Below are 24,860 nucleotides of genomic sequence, written 5' to 3' on the forward strand. Positions count from 1 at the left end.
AATCTTTGGGAGAAGCACAATTAGGATAGAAATAACAGCAGTGGTAGGAAAACCTAGCAAGTACATTTCTTGAAATGCCCAGAGAATTTCTAGAAGGGGAGACTGAGGAGGGTTAAAGTTAAAAGTCTGCCCTGGTGACATCCCATGTCAGTGGATGGTGGAAGGAGAGCCAGCTTACAAGGCTCTGAATAAGGAGTGATGAGCTGTGAGTAGAGACCTCTATTAAGACACTTGTCAGTGAAAGTGTAGCAGTAAACAGTGAGGACCATATGGGAGCTTTCTGTGCCAAGTGCTGTTCTAGTTGTTTTTCCTGTATTTACTCATTTAATCCTCACAATCCCATGTCCCATTTTACAGATGAGGAAACTAAGTTCTTGAAAGGTTAAAAAGTGATAAAGAATACATGGGTAGTAAGAGCTGGGATTTGAGCCCAGGTAATCCGACTCCCATTGGATGTCACTCTTTTTAAATTGCTGTGGGCCTAGTAGCATTCCCTGGTCTAGTCAGCTGTGGCCACCATGTCAGAGTGTTTTGAATTGAATTTGTTCCACTGAAAGATATATTGAAGTTCTAACCCGTGGTACCTTTGACTGTGACCTTACTTGGAAATAGGGTCTTTACAGATGTAATCAAGTTAGGATGACGTCATATTCACTTAGGGTGGGGCTTCTAATTCAGTGTGACTCATGTCCTGCCTTATAAGTAGAGGAGAAGAGACACAGATATATACATACAGGGAGAGCATCATGTGGTGACAGAGGCAAAGGTTAGAGTGATATGTCTACAAGCCAAGGAACAGCAAGGATTGCCAGCCACATCAGAAACCAGGAAAAAACAAGAGACAAAGAAGGACACTACATAATGATTAAGGGATCAATCCAAGAAGAAGATATAACAATTGTAAATATTTATGCACCCAACATAGGTGCACCTCAATACATAAGGCAAATGCTAACAGCCATAAAAGGGGAACTTAACAGTAGCACAGTCATAGTAGGGGACTTTAACACCCCAATGGACAGATCATCCAAAAAGAAAATAAGTGAGGAAACACAAGCTTTAAATGATACATTAAACAAGATGGACTTAATTGATATTTATAGGCCATTCCATCCAAAAACAACAGAATACACTTTCTTCTCAAGTGCTCATGGAATATTCTCCAGCATAGATCACATCTTGGGTCACAAATCAAGCCTTGGTAAATTTAAGAAAATTGAAATTGTATCAAGTATCTTTTCTGACCACAATGCTATGAGACTAGATATCAATTACAGGAAAAAATCTGTAAGAAACACAAACACATGGAGGCTAAACAATACACTACTTAATAATGAAGTGATCACTGAATAAATCAAAGAGGAAATCAAAACATACCTGGAAACAAATGACAATGAAAACACGATGACCCGAAACCTATGGGATGCAGCAAAAGCAGTTCTAAGAGGGAAGTTTATAGCAATACAATCCTACCTCAAGAAACAAGAAACATCTCAAATAAACAACCTAACCTTACACCTAAAGCAATTAGAGAAAGAAGAACAAAAAACCCCCCAAAGTTAGCAGAAGGAAAGAAATCATAAAGATCAGATCAGAAATAAATGAAGAGGCGCGTTGGGTAAGCTGGCGGCGCTAGGGATAGGAGACGTTGCTGTCGCTGTTAGTGACCCTGTGGTGCGTCTCTGTGGGACCGGGAACTTAAAGATAGCCAGAATGGCAGAAAATGGTGATAATGAAAAAATGGCTGCTCTGGAGGCCAAAATCTGTCATCAAATCGAGTATTATTTTGGTGACTTCAATTTGCCACGTGACAAATTTTTAAAGGAACAGATCAAGCTGGATGAAGGCTGGGTACCTTTGGAGATAATGATAAAATTTAATAGGTTAAACCGTCTAACAACAGACTTTAATGTAATAGTAGAAGCATTGAGCAAATCAAAGGCGGAACTTATGGAAATAAGTGAAGATAAAACTAAAATTAGAAGATCTCCAAGCAAACCCCTCCCTGAAGTGACTGATGAGTATAAAAATGATGTAAAAAACAGATCTGTTTATATTAAAGGCTTCCCAGTTGATGCAACCCTTGATGACATAAAAGAATGGTTGGAAGATAAAGGTCAGGTACTAAATATTCAGATGAGAAGAACATTGCACAAAGCATTTAAGGGATCTATATTTGCTGTATTTGATACCATTGAATCTGCTAAGAAGTTTGTCGAGACCCCTGGCCAGAAGTACAAAGACACAGACCTGCTAATACTTTTCAAGGAAGATTACTTTGCAAAAAAAAATGAAGAAAGAAAGCAAAATAAAATCGAAGCTAAATTACGAGCTAAACAAGAGCAAGAAGAAAAACCAAAGTTAGCAGAAAATGCTGAAATGAAATCTCTAGAAGAAAAGATTGGCTGCTTGCTGAAATTCTCGGGGGACTTAGATGATCAGACGTGTAGAGAAGATTTGCATATCCTTTTCTCAAATCATGGTGAAATAAAATGGATAGACTTTGTCAGAGGAGCCAAAGAGGGAATAATTCTGTTTAAAGAAAAAGCTAAGGAAGCACTGGATAAAGCAAAAGACGCAAATAATGGTAACCTACAATTAAGGAACAAAGAGGTCACCTGGGAAGTACTAGAAGGAGATGTGGAAAAAGAAGCATTGAAAAAAATAATAGAAGATCAACAAGAATCCCTAAACAAATGGAAGTCAAAAGGTCGCAGATTTAAAGGAAAAGGAAAGGGAAATAAAGCCGCCCAGATTGGGTCTGCTAAAGGAAAAGTACAGTTTCAGGGCAAGAAAACTAAATTTGATAGTGATGATGAACATGATGAAAATGGTAAAAAGAGTAAGAGAAGTAAAGCAGTAAAAAGAGCAAGAGAAGAAACAGACCAAGAAGAACCTGCATCAAAACAACAGAAAACAGAAAATGGTGCCGGAGACCAGTAATTTAGTAAACATTTTTTATTCATTTTAATTAGATTTTAAGCTGCTTTTGTCTTTGGAGGCTTTTAAAAAGAAAACCGAATTAGGTCTACTTCAATGTCCACCTGTAAGAAAGGAAAATTTTTTTGTTGTTTAACTTGTCTTTTTTTGTTGTTATTGTTACCAAAATGAGTATTTTTTTTATGTATAATTGTTTGTGTTCTTTCAGATTATTCAAATATCAAAAGAAACATTCTAACATTAAATTGCCTTTGTAATATGAGAATGTATTAGTACAAAGTAATAAAAGGTATACTGCATAAAAATAAAAAAATAAAAAAAATAAATGAAAAACAAATGAAGGAAACAGTAGTAAAGATCAATAAAACTAAAAGCTGGTTCTTTGAGAAGATAAACAAAATTGATAAACCATTAGCCAGGCTCACCAAGAAAAAAAAGGGAGAAGACTCACATCAACAGAATTAGAAATGAAAAAGGAAAAGTAACAACTGACACTGCAGAAATACAAAGGATTATAAGAGATTACTACAAGCAACTATATGCCAATAAAATGGACAACCTGGAAGAAATGGACCAATTCTTAGAAAAGCACAACCTTCTGAGACTGAACCAGGAAGAAGTAGAAAATATAAACCGACCAATCACAAGCACTGAAATTCAGACAATGATTAAAAATCTTCCAACAAACAGAAGCCCAGGACCAGATGGCTTCACAGGTGAATTCTACCAAACATTTAGAGAAGAGTTGACGCCTATCTTTCTCAAACTCTTCCAAAATATAGCAGAGGGTGGAACACTCCAAAACTCATTCTACAAGGCCACCATCACCCTGATACCAAAACCAAAGATGCCACAAAGAAAGAAAACTATAGACCAATATCTCTGATGAACATAGATGCAAAAATCCTCAACAAAATACTAGCAAACAGAATCTAACAGCATATTAAAAGGATCATACACCATGATCAAGTGGGGTTTATCCCAGGAATGCAAGGATTCTTCAATATATGCAAATCAATCAACGTGATACACCATATTAACAAATTGAAGGAGAAAAACCATTTGATCCTCTCAATAGATGCAGAAAAAGCTTTCGACAAAATTCAACGTCCATTTATGATAAAAACCCTCCAGAAAGTAGGCATAGAGGGAACTGACCTTAACATAATAAAGGCCATATATGACAAACCCACAGCCAACATCATTTTCAATGGTGAAAAACTGAAACCATTTCCACTAAGATCAGGAACAAGGCAAGGTTGTCCACTCTTACCACTATTATTCAACATAGTTTTGGAAGTTTTAGCCACAGCAATCAGAAAAGAAAAAGAAATAAAAGGAACACAAATTGGAAAAGAAGAATTAAAGCTGTCACTGTTTGCAGATGACATGATACTATACATAGAAAATCCTAAGAATGCCACCAGAAAACTACTAGAGCTAATCAATCAATTTGGTAAAGTAGCAGGATAAAAAATTAATGCACAGAAATCTCTTGCATTCCTATACACTGATGATGAAAAATCTGAAGGAGAAATTAAGGAAACACTCCCATTTACCACTGCAACAAAAAGAATAAAATACCTAGGAATAAACCTACCTAAGGAGACAAAGTATGCAGAAAACTCTAAGACACTGATGAAAGAAATTAAAGATGATACAAACAGATGGAGAGATATACCATGTTCTTGGATTGGAAGAATGAACATTGTGAAAATGACTATACTATCCAAAGCAATCTACAGATGCAATGCAATCCCTATCAAACTACCAATGGCATTTTTCACAGAACTAGAACAAAAAATTTCACAATTTGTATGGAAACACAAAAGACCCCGAATAGCCAAAGCAGTCTTGAGAAAGAAAAACGGAGCTGGAGGAATCAGGCTCCCTGACTTCAGACTATACTACAAAGCTACAGTCATCAAGACAATATGGTACTGGCACAAAAACAGAAATATAGATCAATGGGACAGGATAGAAAGCCCAGAGATAAACCCACGCACATATGGTCAACTAATCTATGACAAAGGAAGCAAGAATATACAATGGAGAAAAGACAGCCTCTTCAATAAGTGGTGCTGGGAAAACTGGACAGGGACATGTAAAAGAATGAAATTAGAACACTTCCTAGCACCATACACAAAAATAAACTCAAAATGGATTAAAGACCTAAATGAAAGGCGAGACACTATAAAACTCTTAGAGGAAAACATAGGCAGAACACTCTATGACATAAATCACAGCAAGATCCTTTTTGACCCACCTCCTAGAGAAATGGAAATAAAAACAAAAATAAACAAATGGGACTTAATGAAACTTAAAAGGTCTTGCAGAGCTAAGGAAAACATAAACAAGACAAAAAGGCAACCCTCTGAATGGGAGAAAATATTTGCCAATGAAGCAACTGACAAAGGATTAACCTCCAAAATTTACAAGCAGCTCATGCAGCTCGATATCAAAAAGCAAACAACCCAATCCAAAAATGGGCAGAAGACCTAAATAGACATTTCTCCAAAGAAGATATATAGACTGCCAACAAACACATGAAAGGATGCTCAACATCACTAATCACTAGAAAATGCAAATCAAAACTACAATGAGGTATCACCTCAGACCAGTCAAAATGGCCATCATCAAAAAATCTAGAAACAATAAATGCTGGAGAGGGTGTGGAGAAAAGGGAACCCTCTTGCACTGTTGGTGGGAATGTAGATTGATACAGCCACTATGCAGAACAGTATGGAGGTTCCTTAAAAAACTAAAACTAGAGCTACCATATGACCCAGCAATCCCACTACTGGGCATATACCCTGAGAAAACCATAATTCAAAGAGTCATGTACCACAGTGTTCATTGCAGCTCTATTTACAATAGCCAGGATATGGAAGCAACCCAAATGTCCATCAACAGAGCAATGGATAAAGAAGATGTGGCACATATATACAATGGAATATTACTCAGCTATAAAAAGGAATGAAACTGAGTTATTTATAGTGAGGTGGATGGAGCTAGAGTCTGTCATACAGAGTGAAGTAAGTTATAAAAATAAATTCCGTATGCTAACATGTATATATGGAATCTAAAAAACAAAAAGGTTCTGAAGAACCTAGGGGGAGGATAGGAATAAAGACGCAGGCATAGAGAATGGACTTGAGGACACGGGGAGGGGGAAGGGTAAGCTGAGACGAAGTGAAAAAGTAGCATGGACACATATACAATGTAAAATAGATAGCTAGTGGGAAGCAGCTGCATGGCACAGGGAGATCAGCTCAGTGCTTTGTGACCACCTAGAGGGGTGGGATAGGGAGGGTGGGAGGGAGACGCAAGAGGGAGGAGATACGGGGATGTATGTATATGTATAGCTGATTCACTTTTTTATAAAGCAGAAACTAACACACCATTGTAAAGCAATTATATGCCGCTAAAGATGTTAAAAAACAAACAAGAAACCAGGAAAAGGCAGACAACAAATTTCCCCCTAGAGACTTCAGAGGGAGCATGGCCCTGCTGAAATCTTGATTTCAGACTTCCAGCCTCCAAAACCATGAGAGGATAAATTTCTGTTTTTTTTAAGCCACCCAGTTTGTGATCCTTTGTTACAGAAGCCCTAGGAAACTCATGTAACAGGTTCTTACTGACCTATGAAGTCACCTCTGAAGGGGCAGTGGGTATGTCACACAGTTTTCTCACAAGGTGATGGGACAACTGAAAGGCCCTTGAATGTTGCTTCTGTTTCAACAAACTCAAACTGGCTGAGACCATAAGGAAAGTTATTATTTCATATAATAGGAAGGCCTGTTGGGAGGACAGGTTGAGTGGGCTGCTCGATGATGTTGTGAAAGACCTTCTCCCCTTTGCCTTCCTGGGAAAATCTATCTTCCTGATGGCGGCCCCAAGGCTGCCGTGGTTCCAGGAATTTCACTCAGGCACAACAGTGATCAGAGAGAAAGGAGCTTTGGTGCCTTCCTCAGGTGTTCACTTGGGGAGCTGAAACTTTCCCCTAAAGCACCTCAGAGACTTCTATCTCATTGCGTGGGATTTGGTCACATGACCTCCCTTCAGCAAATCACTGACAAGGGAGATAAGATCGTGGTCTTTACACCCATCATGGCCCATGTGGAGGTCGGGGAGTGTGAGGGCTGTCTGCCCTGAGTCACAAGCTGCGTGGGAGTGGGATGAATTCCCAAACACAATGTGACTCTGTTGGGAGGAAGGGGTGTGGGTGGAGGATGGATTCAGCACAGTCATCAGGCAGTGTCCACAGCCCACAGTCCGTCCAGTACAAAGCACTTTAAAAATATTTATAGTAAAAGCAGCAAATAATTAACAACTTTATGCTCAAAGTACCGGAGGGAGGACATCTCTGAGTCATCCAGCAATTCTTTTTTAAAAGCTCTTTTTGTTTTCTTTCATCTCCTGTACTTCCGTCCTTCTCTTACAGGATAGTCATCCCACAAAGAAGTGTCTCATTTGTGAGGGAATTCCATTTAAGAGAACAGCACACTTCTGGACTTCCTATTAATGTAGTTCCTTATAGGAACCTATGTCCTGACCAAAGAATTGCCAAAAGAATTGCCAAAAAATCCAAACAGAAAAAGTGACACCTTCTGAAATTTTTCTACCTATCCATGAGACCCTTGGAAAACTCCTTATTTTCTTCTTCTTCTTCTTTTTTTTTTTTTCTGGCCGCACGGCATGGCATGTGGGATCTTAGTTCCCCGACCAGGGATGGAACCCGCGCCTTCCCCGACCAGGGACCGAACCCGCGCCCCCTGCATTGGAAGCGTGGAGTCTCAACCACTGGACCACCAGGGAAGTCCTGAAAACTCCTTATTTTCTGATAGTAAACTCCCATTTTTTCATGTATGAAAGATTTAAGAACTTTAAAGTTGATTAATATCATTTTTTTTCTCAAGACAGCCTATAATTTTGAGTGTTCCTTACATGTCTCTGTTTAGGAGTTGGGGGCTCGTGGGTGATAGTGTTGGCGTGCAACTCAGAGAAAGCTGAGACCCCTGCTTCTCCCCCACCCCCGACCTGGGGACAGGATGGTGGGTGAGGGAGAGTGAGTACGCTGCCAATGTGACATTCCTGTTACTTGCCTCTTGGGCACTTGGACACTAGCTGTTCCCTTGGATGGTTGGATAACCAACCACCCAAATACGTTGACCTCATTGTTGCTTTTAAATTTAGGCTGGTCCATTTCTATTCCATCATAATCAGGTAGATCTTATCATAGCTCATTTGTATCAATGACATGAATTAATATATTTGCTAATGAACTCCATTTCTGGATTAAATGATGTGGTAATTTCCTAAAGTAAAAAAAAAAGGGAGGGGTGGCTTCTTAGCACTGTGAACAATATTTTTTCAAAATTAAGTATATGTTATAAATTAGCTATCATTTTATGAAAGAAATGGTAAAACCTGAAATTATGGAGAGTCCAGAGTTCCTTGGGACTTTTAAGCCTAACGCTTTCACGGTGTGTGATATATATTTTACACCCTTCTCTGTATAATGACTCTCAAGGAGCTTGGGAATATGGAAAGAGAAGAGGCATTTAAGCAAGTTTCCGAATGAAACAACAAGGCGAGGGAAAACATGGTCCTGTAATTATTCTTCTTGTAAAAGGATTCTCTGGTGTGAGTAGGAGGTAATATGTTTTCACATTTTTAATAAAAACATAATGGAACATCAATTCAAATGGTTGCCTCCTAGAATTTCATTTCTATGCCCCAGTACACTCTTAGGAGCTATGGGAGATCCAAGAGTATTGATCACAAGATAAACACACTAGCATCAGAGGTTTAGTCCAACAAACAGGATCGGGGGGGCAGCCTTGGGGTCAGTAGCGTTCAGTTCAGCTTCCACTGCAGCTGTGGCTCCATTGCAGTTCTGAACATTAATTTGTGTTCTCTGTGATTATCTTCAGAGGCTCCATAGCCCTTACCAGAGAAAGAATCACTCACCTCACTGTATTCCACTTACCTTTTAGGAAGGTGACTGACCAAGAAGTGTTCAAGCAGTCCAGTCAGCATGTTCTCAAGGGTGTCAGCATTCCCCTTTCCTTGTGCATTCTGGTCCATTGAGATCCCTCTATAAAAAATTGTTCAGAAAGGAATAAATAACCTAAAAGCAATTTGAGGGGGAAATAGGCCCCGATTCCATCTCCTAGAATCCTTCTTGTTGCCTGTGTTCTCAGTGCGAGGCAGGAGACCAGAGCACCCATGTTGTCTTTGATGAGCCTGGGCTTGAATCTGTTATTTCTGTGTAGTTATTGACCTTGCGGAAGTAATAATGTCCCTTAGCCTTGGTTTCCTCATCTGTCAAATGGGAATATTAGTACCTTCCTGACAGGGTTATTGTGAGGTTAAATGAGGTGGTCCTGATAGATCCCTTAGCACATTGCCAATAAGCATTAGACAGTATTGTAACTTTTAGTGGATTTATCATTTTATGACAATGAAGTACGATTGTTCATTCCTGGGCCTCAGGCGTGGCTTCAATGTGGATGAGTTCCAGATTTCAGCTCTGGTCCTATGTCTCCTAATCCTCATTTCCGTTGTTTTTTTCAGTCTACTGCCAGACATTTCCGCATAGATATTTCCACTAAAGCTCAACCTCCTCGTGTCTAAAAAAACACACTCAACCTTCTTCAGCCCTTGCCAGGCCAGTCCTTCTGATGGCCACAGTGAGGATGAGGAAATCCACCATTCTGTTTGCCATGAGTCTTCTCTGACATCTTGCCAGCAAAAAACAAAGCTACCTGGTGGCCCCAAACTCCTTTCTTTCCACGTCATTGTTGCGTATCTCTCTGGACCTCTTTTCCTTTCTTGCTGCCAACATTTAAATTTGGTCCCTTAATAATGTTTGCCTGGCCTCTGCTTCACAGCCTCTTATGTCACCTCCTTGCCGCTGGTCTAGGAAGAATTCAGTGAACAGTGGGTATCTATTGAATGCCAGGGGAAAGAGCCAAATAGAGAAATGCTGGGAGGGAGTTTTAAAGATGACTAAGACACTCTCTGACCTTGAGGGATACTCAGCTCATGAGAGAGACACATAGAGAGAAGGAACACTCGGCTGTGAAGTGTGGGCAGGGACTGTCTGACACATATCCATGTTCAAGTGGTTTCCCACATGGTGTGGGAGGGCTCTCCAGACAACATCATCCAGTCTGCAGGATCCATGCACGCCTCCTCCCTTGTTGCCCCTTTTGGGCTTTCTTGGTGCCTCAACACCCCCTCCCCAATTTGGACTTTCTCCCCACACACCTCCAGCCCCTGCACACCAACACCTTTTACTGGGCCTCCCTTTACCGTGGTTAAGACAGCTTGGGGGAGTCAGAGGAATCTCCCCAGAAGGGGTCACCACCAGAGGAAGGAGGCACAGATTCTGCCTTTTGCTGCCGTCCATTTGATTATGCCAATCCCCACTTCACAAACTTTTAGGGATATTGCTTTGCCTAGCAAGTAAAATCTAATTTTCTTACCTTGGCATTTAAGAGCCTCAGCTGTCTTGTATCAACCTACCTTTCCATTCTTGTTTTTTTCTGACTACACTTACATTATATTTCTAAATTCTGTACCTTGGTTGCAAATGCAAAGGCCTGCAGAGATCAGGCATGCAAGACAAATAAGTGAAGCAGGCTGGGAGTAAGGTATTAGGGAATGGTGGGGACTGCGGCAGACAGGAATTCCTTTACTCCGCTTTAAAAGAGTGGCTCTGTGCTTACTTCAGCTGACAGTTGCCACATGGGAATGTGGTCCAGTGTTGCTTGATCTTTTGGAGAAGATCAAGAGATTTTTAAAGAGAGGACAGAAAGCTGGATTTTTGTTGAGAATGCTCTAGACTTTTATTGTTGTCAATTTTAATTTGAACTTTACTTCAAATTAAGAAAAATGTGGGCTAACAGAACACATCTACAGAACAGATCTGTCCCTCTGATTGTTTTAGGTGGCAACTCTTGCCTAGAAGGCCAAGTTCATGCCATCTTTTCCACGACCTAGTTCCTCCACCTAGAAAGGGCTTTGTCCCCTGAAATCCTGGGGAATGTTTTTGTCCTACTTTAAACTATTTCTTTCATCTTGCTTTGTACTGTTGTTAGTTGGAAAAAGGGAAAAAACATAGATTTTGGAGCCAGACAGATCTGGGCTTAAATTCTGCCTCTGGCACTTAATGGCTGCTTGACCTAGGGCAAGTTGAGGTCCAATTTCCTATAAAACAGAAATAGTAATTGTATTCTTGTACAGTTGCAGTAAGGATTACAATCACTTATGCAAAGTACCTAGAACATAATAGACTTTCAGTTATCTTTTTCATTATGATCACAAGTCTTATCTCCTTTGTTGAACTCTGAGCTCCTTAAGGGCAAAGACTGGGCACCTAGAACATAGTATGTGCTTAATAAACATAGGTTGACTAGTTAACAAGATTCATCCAGTGTGACAATTCCTGCCTATTTATTGGTAACATTCATCCTTATCTCAAGTGGTGTTTGATTTGACTCGCAGCTAAGACTTTGGGGGAAATACAGAAAGAAATACGGTATAAGGCTTTGATTGCTGATCCTGACCTTATGTGTTTGTCTTGCCAGGTTATGACATTGCTGGGCCTGTTGCAGTTGGGCTCACCCACTGGAAAAATCCATATGCACAAGACAGACCCACCCTCCCATCAGATCTGCCTCTCTTCATCTCCAAAGATGCAGGCATCCCAGTATATCACCAATCCTTCACTCGCAAGATTGAGCTGGCCACGCCTCTGTCTTGCCCAGCCTCACTGTCCATCACTCCAGTGCCTTCTTACAGCAGCAGCAGCCAGGAAACCCTGAGCCAAGACACAGCAGGTAACAGTGCTAGCTTCCTGTTGGAGATTCAGGACTCAATGTGTTTAAAAGTTCCTTCATGCATTTGCCTGCTGAATGGATTGAATCTGCATTTCTGCTTGTGTGATGCTATGGACCCCAGCAATTCTCCCATATTCACTGGCCTTTAATAGCTTGGCTGTATCAGAAGGAAGGTTAGATGTGTTTAGAAATATTTGACCTAAGCGTTAGTTCTATTTGGTAAGATGTTGTCTGGAAATCAACTCTGAATCAGAATTCCAAGTTTTGTCATAGGACTTTGTGTTTGTTTAATTTTTATCCTCTGTTTAGTGACAAGGCATTGATCTTGGATTACAGTCTTATATTCAAAAAAGTCATTTTTGAATACTTACCTCAGTTACTAGCAATACATGATGCTCCACAAATTTGATCTGTGTCATGGGTCTTCGAACCACTGCCAATGGGCCAAATCTTGGCTGCCACATGTTTTTGTTCAGCCCAAGAACTAAAAATAGTTTTTACTTTAAATGGTTGGTGTCTTAGTCAGTTCAGGCTGCTATAACAAAAGACCACAGACCAGGTAGTTCATAAAAAACAGAAATTTTTTTCTTACAGTTCTGGAGGCTGGAGGCTTGAGATCAGGGTGCCAACATAGTTGGGTGAGGGTCCTTTTTTGGGTCGCAGACTTCTCATAGTATCCTCACGTGACAGAAAGGGAAAGGGGCCTCTGTGGGGCCTTTTTTATAAGAACGCTAATCCCAGTCATGAGGGCTCCACTCTCATGAACTAAGCACCTCCCAGGGGCCCCGCCTCCTAATACCATCACATTAGCCATTAGGATTTCAAACGTATGAATTTTGGAGGGACACAAACATTGAGACCATACAGTTGGAAAAGATTAAAAGGATAAGAATATTTTGAGACACATGAAATTCACATTTCAGTGTTCATATATAAAGTTTTATTGGACGCAACCTCTTATGTATTGTCCATGGTTGCTTTCAGGTGACAAAGGCAGAGCTGAGTAATTGTGACAGAGATAGTACGGCCTGCAAAGCCTAAAATATTTATTATCTGGCCCTTTGCAGAAAATGTTTGCTGACCACTGATCTGAGTGATCTTTGGGGCTCATAACTTAAACAATCAGGGCAAGAAAAATGTTTACATCTTGTCTTAAAATTTGTCACTTCCATTACACATTGAATTGTGGACAGCTTTACTCATGCAAGGATGGCCACTTAATTGTTTTTATTTCTAAAGTCTGAGTTGGAGGTTTAAGTTGTGCAAAATCTATCCTGCCACTTTTTTTCATTTTTCTACAGATAGAGTGCTTAGAGGGGAAGGTTTAGTTGGAGTAATCCAATGTGTAATTCCTGTTCTGGAGATAAATTTTTGAATGTTGACCTTCAACATTCACAATGACACTCAACAAGTCACAGATGCTGCCACCTAGAGAAGAGACACTGATGTTGCAGAAGCTCCAGATTATCAAAAGCAATCTCTAAAGCAGCAGACTGCAGACTCACTAAATGTTCAGAATCCCCACAGAACTGGTTAGAAATGAAGTTTCCTGGGCTCTACCCCAGGGGATGCTGTGTCCATGGCACAGAGTGAGCTTCAGCATCTGCATTCCACAGGCTGCTCCCTCCTGGAATTTTGACTCCCAAGGTTCCTCCACACACACCTTGGGGGACACCCTCGAAAGTGTCTTTGGTTAAGTGGTTGGATGATATTGCAGAGCGTTGGGGGATATTTGCATACTATTAACTCTGCCATGGCAAAACTGAGTTTCTTTCTGATTGTCCTGATTGAATGTCAGTTGGAGAGTAGAAAAATCATGATCTGAAGTTCAAACATTTTCCATATTTAAGTTTGAAATCTCCTGGGTTTTGATGTTATCATGATTGAAAACTGACTCTGCTTGATTTAAAAAGTTCAGTAAAATCCAAAGTTAAGAATTAAAGTCCTGCCTTTGGCCAGGGGTAGCTACGAGGTTATGGCATTTCATGGTAAAGAGGAGTGTGAAATGGCAGCTGCCAGAATAACATTTTATCACATTTCCCTTTGAGTTGGCTTTTTCCTTTCTTTTTCCATAGAGCGTCACACTCAGAAGCAATCTGATTTTTGGAGGAGGTTTCTATTTGTAACTTGTAGGTTTTCAAAAACAAATTAAAAGCCTGTATTTCTCTTCTATCCTAGGAACTTTCCATTAGCAATAAAATATTTAATTTTTCCAAAAAACTTTTTTAATAATAATAATTTGTATACTTACAAAGTAAGTCTGACACTTAAGGATATATTAAACAAGCATGGGGTATTTTATAATAGAAAATTATAGATGCTGGTGTAGCTTCTGTAAGTCTCAATTATGATTATAGGTTAATTATTGCATTTATTTGATTTCTTATAGCAGTTTATTGATTTTAATAGTATTTTTTGTGTGAAAGCTTCCAGTTTCCTATTTTTTAATAGAGTTAGTTTATTTTATATATATATATGTATATATATGTTGCTAGTTTGAAGAAAACTCTGAGGTAAGTCAGTTTAACTATAGCAGAATGTCCTACAGATTCCAGAATTTGCTAGACATCCCTTCATATTTCTAATCTGTCTTTCTTCTGCATAAACTTCAGGTCTGATGTAGAGGAGCTTACAATTTGTAGGCACAAAATCGCCATACAATTATTTATTGATGGTTGGAGTTTTCTCATGTTTAAGAATTCTCCAAACATATTGAAAAATCATTTTTCCATTTATAATCCCTACAACTCTGCAATTCTAGAAGCAACTGGAAACACACTGAGTGACTAGAGCTTCTGAAATTCTCCTTTTATTGAGCTGTTTCCACTCCTGCCACTACCTTATCCCATCATTCCTTCCCTTCATCGTGTGACTAATTTCATCATGTGTAGAAGTTTCTTCTTGGGTTGGACTTTACTGTTTCCTGTTTGCTACCTTGTGCAGTTAACAACCTGTGAAACTGCATGGTGGCCCTGGACGCAATGCTCCTTCTTGGTGGCAGAGAATGTTTTAGTCAGTAAATTAATTGTAACAGGTTAAGTTGGAAAAACGGTGTCTGGCTTGTTTTATCCCTCCATTCATCCATCTCTCCATCCATTCATCCATCTCTCCATCCATTCATCTATCCATCCATCCAATACATACTAAATTTCCACTGTGTGTCATGTACTACAGTAAACCCTTGGGATAGAAAATTGAGTAAAGCATCACCTAAGAAGCTCAAAGTCTGCAGGAGGAGAAAGATATGAAAATCAAGTATTTTAGTTCAGTGTTATAAGTGCTAAGATAGAAGTTTTCACATTAGGTGATCACACACACGTTTTTGTTATTAAATTATTTAATTAATATGCTATTAAAATACTACTAATAAAGTATTAAAATGTGATATAAAATATAACATTAAAATATGTAAGTAAAAACACATTGAGTGCAAAAGATATTATTAAATTTTTTCTTCAACTAAAAGAAGATGAATTTGAGAGAACCACAGGAGGAATGTTTGGAAACTGTCTCCATCTCAGATATTCTGAGTAGGTTTGATACCCAACTTTTGCTAACCAAGCTTTACAACTTGCATCATCACTACCACACAACTTACATTTTTGGTCACTTTATATCACCAACTGATTCTCAGCCACTCTCTTCCATTGTATTTGGTTCCCAGCTGTGTGCTGATGACTCCAAAGTGATATTTCCATGTGTTATTTCTCTGACAAACTTTAAAGATATATTTACAACTGCCTACCAGAACTTTCAGCCTGGATATATCCCAGACATGTCAAAACTTATGTGTCCCAAATGGAACTTTCTTTTTGGTAGCGCTCAAAGCTGAATTTCTTTTTTTCCCCCCCTCCTATCTTTTTTTTGTTTCTATAAATTTATTTGTTTGTTTCTGGCTGCATTGGGTCTTCGCTGCTGTGCGTGGGCTTTCTCTAGTTGCAGCAAGTGGGGGCTACTCTTCGTTGTGGTGTGCAGGCTTCTCATTGTGGTGGCTTCTCTTGTTGCGGAGCACAGGCTCTAGGCACATGGGCTTCAGTAGTTATGGCTCACAGGCTCTAGAGCGTGCTCAGTAGCTGCGGCATACAGGCTTAGTTGCTCCACAGCATGTGGGATCTTCCTGGACCAGGGCTTGAACCCATGTCCCCTGCATTGGCAGGTGGATTCTTAACCACTGCGCCACCAGGGAAGTCCCAAAGCTGAATTCTGTTTAATGGTGCCACAGCCCATGCAGACTCCCAAGCCAAAAACTTGGTGTCCTCATGCTTTAACCCTCTGCTGGCCATCAGCCTCCACAGCCAGCTGGCTAACATGTTCATTGTCTACTTTAGAGACAGCTCTAATTCAGAGCATCCTCTCCATCCCATGGCACCATCTCAGCTCAATCTCTCATCATCTCTACTGGACTAGAGCAGCCTCCCCACATCTTAATTCTTCCATGTCCTCAGGGTTAGTTTGCCAAATTCATCTCTTTCTCTCTTTTCCACTCTTCCTCCCTCCCTGCCTTCCTCCCTGACTTGAAAAATCTCTGTTGTTTCCCCATTGTCAGTAGAAGAAAGCCTAAACACTTTATACGTGGTACATGAGGACCTTCCTAAGTAGCTTTAACTGACTCTAGCATCTCTCGTCACTCTCTACAGATGCAGCCACACAGTAGCTACACCTAATGCTTTACAGTTCCCTAAAGATCCATGATTTTTCACATGTGCCAACTGCTTGGATGCTCTTCCTTACATTCTTATTCTAGAAAATTTATTGAAGACACCTAGCTAAGAGTTGAGCTCCTCTGTGAATTCTTTCCCTTTTCCCCTCAGCATATTTAGTCATTCTTTCTGTTTCTATTGGGAATTCCTATTGACATCTTGAATTCTGCTCTTATTTGACTGTAATATAATTTTATTTTTATAGTTCTTTTTATGGCTAGCCTACTAGATGGAAAGTTCTTGAGCTGAGAATTAATGTCATAATCATGTATTTGTTTGGTCAGTGTAGAGCCCAGCATATAGGAAGTATGTTGTCTAGGACCATTTAAACTGCAGATTAGACACTGTTAAAGAGAGAATTAGGCCTGGAAGATAGATCTGAAGAAATTATTTCAAATGCAGTATAGAGAGATAGAAGATAGCAAAACAAGAAGGGGGAGGTTGAAATATAGAAGACAGAATGAGAAAGTCCAACATACTTTTAATAGAAATCCTGTCTGGATTAAGAGAATAGAAAGAATGGAGAGAGATAGAATATTTTTAAAAACACAGCTGCTGAGAACTTCCCAGAATTGATGAGAGACACAAATCTTTTGAGTCAAGAAACAATGAATGCCAAGCAGAATAAGTAAAAATAAATCCACATATAAACATATTTTGGTGAGTCAGCAAAAAACAAAGAGAAAAATCTTAGGAATCTGAGAGAAAAAACAGATTTCCTACAAATAATAAACAATTGAACTGAGGATAGATGTTCCAATAGTAATTATAGAGGCCAAGAGACAGTGCATCGATATCTTCAAAGTGCTGAAGGAAATAATGGTCAATTCAGAGTTCTGAAGCCAGCCAAATGATCATTGAAGAGGGAGATCATCATAAGAACATTTTTTGGAAAAGACTGAGAAAGTGTACCAAATGTACACCTACTGCAGGAATGACTGAAAAGCCTATTTTAGAAAAGAAGGAACTTGAACCTAGAAGAAAGGCTAAGATGATAGAAATAATAAGAGGAAGAAATACATTCTTAATTTAAAAAGGTCCTTCTAGAAGAATGGTTTTCAACCAGGGACGATTTTACTTCATGGGTACATTTGGCAATGTCTGGAGGTAGTTTTGGTTGACACAGCTGGACAGGAGGTATTACAAGCACCTAGTGTGTAGAGACCAGGAATGCTGCTAACCATCTTGCAATGCATGTGACATGATCCCATGTTCATCATTAATTCTTAACACTGCTTCCTCTCTTTGAGTTTCTCTTCCTATGTGTTGTACCTTGCCCTGGCAATGGGCCCCCACCTTTATGGCATTTCCAGGGCTCTGCTCTCTCTGCTCTATCTGGGGCTATCCTTGATAAAGTGTGTCCTTCACACTTTTGAGTTTCCCTTTTCTATGTTTCTTTGTGTCCTTTAACTCTTCTTAAATTGTATCTCATGCTGCACCTAAGCCTTTTCTCTTGTTGTTCACTTATACCAATTTCTCAACCTTGACACTATTGACATTTTGGGCTGAGTAATTCTTTGCTATGGGGGGCTGTCCTGTGCATTGTAGATGTTTAGCAGCGTCTCTGGTTGCTACCGACTGGTTGCCAGTTGTGACAAACAGAAATATCTCCAGACATTGCCGAATGTCCTCTGAGTAGGGGCAAAATTGCCCCCAATTGAGAACCACTGATTTATACTAATTAAGTCCAGTTCTGTTCTCTGGACTTCTGCTTAGTGGGAATAATCTGATAATCTAATCATTGAGATAGGGTACATGGATTATAATGACTTTTACCCTATATTTAACAAGAGCCTTTTGCAATCTGTGCCCTAATCAAAAACATGAAGGGAATCCCTTTCCAGAGAGGGAGGTTTTCCCCCTGAGAATTCAGTTAACACCTTTGATACTTGTCCATCAGCCCCCCATATACAGTCCTCTGAAATTATGTCATAAATCAGAGCTCCTCCATTTGTGTCCAAGAAGACCAGTGATAATTTCCCTGCATCTACATACACAGAAATAAGCAAAAACCCTTCCCTTTTTTCTTGTGCCTTCCTTCCCCTGTCTCCTGTGTCTCACAAGCTTCACACAGTGGTCTCTTGGTAGAGCTGGGTTTTAGAAAAAGATCCTAAATGAATTTCATACATCTCTTAATGGATTTTAAAGATGATCCTCATTTGTGAAAGGGAAGGGAGATGTGAAATGACTATTCTTTGTTCCTGATCAATGATCATTTCCCAAGAGCCTGTCTTGTCGTTGGGATGGAAGATGTTCACTTACCTTTCCTAGTGACCTCGTAGGGCATATCAGTGCTTCTACATGTGCAGACTTTGAAAACTGTGCTATGAATTTGCCTGAGGTGTAGAGTACCTGGGAAGTGGTACCCACTTAATAGCACGAATTCAATTTCTTTCAACAAATCGTGACCAGATATATTCAGAGTGGATGCCAAAGGAAATAGGGGGGAATTAAATTTCAGAGCTAGGGTGCCACAAAAAGTGACCCTTCAAGTTGAGCTACTGATATGACCAGGAGATGAGAGTAGTTTGACCCAGCCAGGAGATAGGCATGCTCCCTTTTAGAGATGCCCAGAGATACTCATGGACTGCCCCACTCGCAGGGGCAGGCCCAGCCAGTCTAAAGCCAAAATTTCTGCTTCAGTGTTAGCTCAGCTGAATTCACAGTGCAGAGTAATGGAAAGGACAGCTACCCTCTACAAAAAAACAGGACAGTATAAATGAGACACAGTTTCTAAACCATTATATATACAGTGGGTTTCTTGTAGACAACATAGAGTTAGATCTTGTGTTTTTATCCACTCTTATGATCTATCTTTTAATTGATATAGTTAAACCATTCACATTTAAAGTGCTTACTGATATAGTTGGGTGAATATCTACCATGTTTGTAACTGCTTTCTATTCATTGCATTTGTTTGCTGTTTCTTTTTTCTTCCCTCTTTCTCTGCCTTCTCTAGTTTTTTTTTTTTTTTTGCGGTACGGGGGCCTCTCACTGCTGTGGCCTCTCCCGTTGCAGAGCACAGGCTCCGGACGCGCAGGCTCAGCGGCCATGGCTCACGGGCCCAGCTGCTCCGCGGCATGTGGGATCCTCCCGGGCTGGGGCACGAACCCGTGTCCCCTGCATCGGCAGGTGGACTCTCAACCACTGCGCCACCAGGGAAGCCCCTTTCTCTAGTTTTAATTCAATATTTTACATGATTTTTTAAATGGAATGGGTACCTACCCACTTATCTCTCTGCCTTTAAAATTTTTCCTTTTGTCAAAATGTCCCTGAAGGGGTATTTCAACTTTAATTGTATGTGGTGGAATAAGTTTCCTGGTAAAGTTTATATGGAATGTGGGTATCATGGTTAACTTACTAATGTTAGGAAGTAATAATAAGTGAAACCACTTGCCCTGGTTTTCTGGAAGGTGATTTGTGGTTTTCTAGAATCCTGGCTGGGTAGAAGATGTCACAGTAGAAGGGCAGGCATTTGAGTAGAGGTTGTTCAGGTGAGGAATTGGTGTTGCAAACATCGGGACAGTGTATGGAGACTGATGCCAGAGCAGCTGGGGGTTAAGTGTGTCCTTCACATTCAAGGTCAAGCACTGAATGCCTTATACATAGAGATATTGTTACATGGGGTGGTTGGGGTTCTCTGGGACTATTACTCTGGTATTCAACATTTTTGGCATTCCATGAATTAACTAACATTTGTGAGGGGGCCCAGAATCTTAACCACCATATATATACCACTTCTCTGAGAAAAGCTGAGGTTTGTTGGGGACCACCTGCACTTTAAGAACTAACAGGATCACTGGAAATGTTTATTTGACAAGAGAATTGGCTAAGAGAAATAAATCACTGAGCTTTCTTCAAGTTTCCTAATTTCCCCTTGTTCTCAAATTTGGCTGTATCGTCCTTTTCGGAATTCAAGATCATGTCCTGTCATTTAATTTCTGATTCTAGCACAATCCTGTTAATCTCTTTTCCAGGTGTGGTGGTTATTTAGTTGTAGAAGACTGAAAGCATCGGTGAATCAGGGAATGATTAATGGCACATGAGCACAAAGTCAATTAAATGATGCAGCTATGAAGTTGCTTGAGGATTTCTGACATAAGAAACTGAAAAACTTGATTTAAAGCTGTATTAAATCTGCTTTGCAAAGGATAATATATTTTAGAATCAAAAGACATTAAAGTGCTCCAATAAAGTCATCCATTCATCCAGTCATCTAGATTCTTGTTACTTGAAGTGTGGTCCTCTAGAGATAAGAGGGCTTGAACTGGGATTAAGCAGTATAATCCAAAAGGGGTGCATCTGAGGGATATTTTGGAGGTAGTTTCAGTACATGTTGGCGATTAATAGATGTGGTATGTTGAGTGGATATTCCACGTGTTTCCAGTTAAGTTAAAATATAGTACTGAAGCTTTGTTGTGTAGGCCAGTTTTCTCTAGCTTTAATGTGAATACAAATCACTTGGAGATCTTGTTAAGCTGCAGATTCTCATTTAGCGGGTGGGTGTCGGGGGTGACATTCTGCTTTTCTAACAAGCTCCCATGTGATCACTGTGGAACTTAGAATTTAGTACAAGATGCAGATAACAATATTACACCAAAAAATGTATGGTTACCAACAGGCAGGTGCTGTGAAGGAAAGAGTTCTTCCTAAAGATCCTTGGAAGTATTGTTTTTTATCAAAACATGTCTCTGAGTTCCCAAAACAGCGCTCCATAAAGACATTTGCTTTACCACCAGCTGTAAGTGGGAAGTTTGCTTATACTGTGTTAGGGGAAAATGATTGACCTGTGTGGTATAAGTGTTCTAACTTTCTCATAGACATGGTTTAGATACAAAAAACCCAGCAACCATAGTACTGCTTGAGGGAGGAATTAGTTAGCTTGGTTTGGGTTCCCTGGGAGAGAGATTCTGAGCCAGAGATGGGCAGGTAAGAAGTTTATCAGGGAGAGCCCTTGGGGTCAATGTGTATGAGTGTATTCGCGTGTGTGGGCGGGGAGGGGAGGGAACGGGGAAGGAAGCAGGACTGGGCAGGGAGAGGATTTGGACTGTGATGATATACACAGGCTTCAACCCAACGCAGAGGGAGATCTGGAGCTGGGACGGCCTTCAAAATTATCCCACAGTGGGGCTTTTGTACCCTCCCATCACTGCCTGGATACAGTCTGCTACAGGGAAGGGGTATGACCTTGAGAAATTCTCTTGGAGGGCAAGGGCCAAACGACAGAGACTCAGCTGAGAGCCATCAGCACCAATACTTACAGCAGCTGGGGGAGTGAGGCGGTGCATACAGCCTCTGCTACATCAGCTGATTGAAATGAAGGGATTAAGAAGTTATAAATGGGAAAGGCAAGTTGGCTGCATGCATAGTGGATTCCTCAAGACACGGGTATGGTAAGTCTGTAGATCTCTGCCGGAATGGGGAGGCTTTGACGGGTAACTTGTTTGTTAAACTGAGTCCTGAGTTGAAGTAGGTTAGGATTTTTGAGATGTGGTTCTTCAGAGTTCATCCAGTGGGTTTGTGGACACCAGCTGCCTTGTAAATTATTTTGAAAGCCAGGAACACATAGAGCAGGGGTCCCCAGCCCCCAGGCCGCACAGCAGGAGGTGAGTGGCTGGTGAGTGAGCCAAGCTTCATCTGCTGCTCCCCATCGCTCCCCTCTCCCCCGTGGAAAAATTGTCTTCCACGAAACTGGTCCCTGGTGCCAAAAAGGTTGGGGACCGCTGACATAGAGGATCAGGGCTTTGAATTCTATGGGGAAAGAGGTCGTGCATCCGGGCAGATTTTCTCAGTACCCAGTTTCAGGTTCAGCTTGTATTTCTCGCCAGCAAAGGGGCACCTAAAGGATTAGGTAACACCCTTCTGATGACTGTGCGCCTGGTTAGGAGGGTGGCAATTTGGAAGCTTTGTACAGCCACTGTCTTTTTAGCAAAATAAGGATACAACTGGTTTATGGTTGTAACCAGAGAATGGGCAAGTTCCCTCCAGTTTTCTCATCCGAGGTTGTGTGTTTCATGTTCATTTATTCAACGGCTGTTCCCAGAGTGGCTAGTATGGGCCAAGGACATAGGCTGGACTCCTTTCTTGTTGGAACGACAGTGGAGCAGGCTAGTGGATTAAACAGATATTAATCACACGTATAAAATTTGATTAGCTCAATGAAGGGGAAAAAACCACTATTATGGATTCCGCGCGGGCGTTGCTGGCTGGGGAGCGGCGCAGTCACTGGCCAGGGACGGGATCCGCGGCTGACAGGCCGCCTGGGCGCCTCCTGGGGATGCGCTGAGGGGGGCTCCGCGGAGGCGGCGTCGGAGGCTGCAGGGGACGAGCTAGCGCCTGAAGCCCGTGGAACCCGAGCGGCGCGCACAGGGTAGAGCAGAGGCGGGAGCTGGGGCCCCAGGGCCGCGCGCTCACCTGGGCGGCGCTGTGGAACCCGGGCTCCAACAGCGAGCGCAGCGCCTACCCGTCCCAGCAAACAAACAAAAGCAAGACACTGTCAGGGGGTAAATCAAGAGGGGGTTTATTTAGATTTGGAAACGGGTAGAGACTGAGAGTGTGATAGTAAGTTGAGAGGTCTCAAGGATGTATTGGAGCTGGTGAAGATTATAATGAGAATGTGGGCCAGGAGACCAAGGACCTGGCTTGTCTTCCCAGTTCGGCCACGTATCAAGGTACCTTCACACGAAGGACTTAACCTCTTTGAGCCTTGATTGCTTCATCTGTAAAACGGTGCTGATATGAAACTCAAAGGAGATGAAATAGATAAAAAGTTTTCTTAATCCTAAAATTTAAGTGAAAGCTGCTATTTCTATTAATTACTCTGGCCCGCTGATTGCTTCTCTTTTCTTACCTGTCTCCTGTGTCCTGGATTGAGCTTGGATGTCGAGTTTAGTGAGTTGTAAAATGCTATTCAGCTACCTTGTCTTAGCTTGTAGCTTTCAACTTTTTCTTTTCTTTTCTTTTTTTTACCACTACCTAGAATAAGAAATACGTCCATATTGTGATCTACCACTACTACTTTTTCTTCTTCCTTCTCTCTCTCTCTCAACTGAAAAAATGTTTCAGGAAATAATACTTATCCTCATGTGTTATGTACTCTGATATTTCATTCTTTTCCCCCCAAAAGTGCTAGTCGTAATCCGTTAAATTGATGCCATTGCCTACTAATGATTGCAATTTATAATTTGAACAGTATTGATCTAGATAAGACTGTAGTACCTCAGATCCTCTGAAACCATATTAAGGTGGTAGAGATAATTTTTTTTTTCTGGTGTGTGTGAGGTCTGTTGTACAAGGAAATTATTTCTCTTTGGAGACTGATCAATAATGTTCTTTAAAAATCATCTGACGCTTATGGCAATCAGGCTGTCTCCCAGCGTTGGTAAAGCTGTGATCCATTAGAGGGGCTCTGTGTACCCTGAGGTTCTCAGTGTTAAGTCAACAAAGAACTATGGCAAAGGACCCGGTATCAGTTAACCATTACCACAATAATACTGCCCACCAAACAACCCCCAAAGCTCAGTGGCATACCATGCTGAGCATTCACTCATGCACCTGGGATGAGGTAGCTCTGCAGGTCTTGCCTGGGCTCACTCAGTCTCTTGGAGTTGACTGGCTGTTGGCAGATCCAGGCTGATAACCTGGAATGAGGAATCTCCATACTGTTTTTCCATAGTGGCTGCACCAACTTACATTCTGATCAGCAGGGCACAAAGTTTCCCTTTTCTCCACACACTTGCCAATACTTGTTATCTCTTGCCTTTTTGGTGATACCTCACACCTGTTAGAATAGCTATCTCACTGTGGTTTTGATTTGCATTTCCCTGATTAGTAATGTTGAACACCTTCGCATGTACCTGTTGGCCATTTGTATGTTGTCTTTGGGAAACTGTCTATTCAGTTCCTCTGCCCATTTTTTTAATCAGATTTTTTTTTTCTATTGAGTTGTATGAGTTCTTTATATATTTTAGATATTAATCCCTTACCAGATATATCATTTGCAAATATTTTCTCCCATTCAGTTGGTTGCCTTTTTGTTGATGCTTTCCTTTGCTGTGCAGTAACCTTATAGTTCAATGTAGTCTCACTTGTTTTTTTGCTTTTGGTGTCAGACCCAAAAAAAACATTGCCAAGACCAATGACAAAGAGCCCCTCTGTGCTCAAGAAGTTTTATGGTTTGTACTGCTAGCCTTGAATTTTTACATAGTATAGGCTGCTACAGAAAACGTTTTTGAGCTATTTTCCTCATTTAATTTTGGAGGGGCCAAGATTTCAATATTTTGTGTCCTAAAATACCACTTTACTTTGGAGCCTTCCTACATAAAAAGTAGACTAGCAAAGATTCAGGATGAAACTAAAGGTGTCAATTTAA

General features: G+C 40.7%; 2 protein-coding genes across 2 annotated transcripts in view; both read left to right on the plus strand.

Moving 5' to 3' along the window:
* Positions 1 to 1,618: 1,618 nt before the first annotated feature.
* Positions 1,619 to 3,127, plus strand: LOC309812378 (lupus La protein homolog). Its single transcript, XM_082636106.1, has one exon. It carries the CDS (start codon positions 1,714 to 1,716, stop codon positions 2,941 to 2,943), a length of 1,230 nt encoding a protein of 409 aa, XP_082492232.1. The 5' UTR covers positions 1,619 to 1,713; the 3' UTR covers positions 2,944 to 3,127.
* An 8,534-nt stretch (positions 3,128 to 11,661) lies between these two features.
* Positions 11,662 to 24,860, plus strand: part of ANO4 (anoctamin 4) — a 422,302-nt gene continuing 409,103 nt past the window's right edge. The window contains exon 1 of the mRNA XM_082634623.1: positions 11,662 to 11,789. The gene's annotated coding sequence lies outside the window, so the exon portion shown is untranslated. The remainder of the gene's footprint in view (positions 11,790 to 24,860) is intronic.

The sequence above is a fragment of the Mesoplodon mirus genome, assembly GCF_964341445.2.
Source record: "Mesoplodon mirus genome assembly, chromosome: 11".
Taxonomy (NCBI): Eukaryota; Metazoa; Chordata; class Mammalia; order Artiodactyla; family Ziphiidae; genus Mesoplodon; species Mesoplodon mirus.

Bases quoted from the DNA above. Each gene is read 5' to 3' on its own strand.
- LOC309812378 (XM_082636106.1), top strand. From the start codon at position 1,714: ATGGCAGAAAATGGTGATAATGAAAAAATGGCTGCTCTGGAGGCCAAA.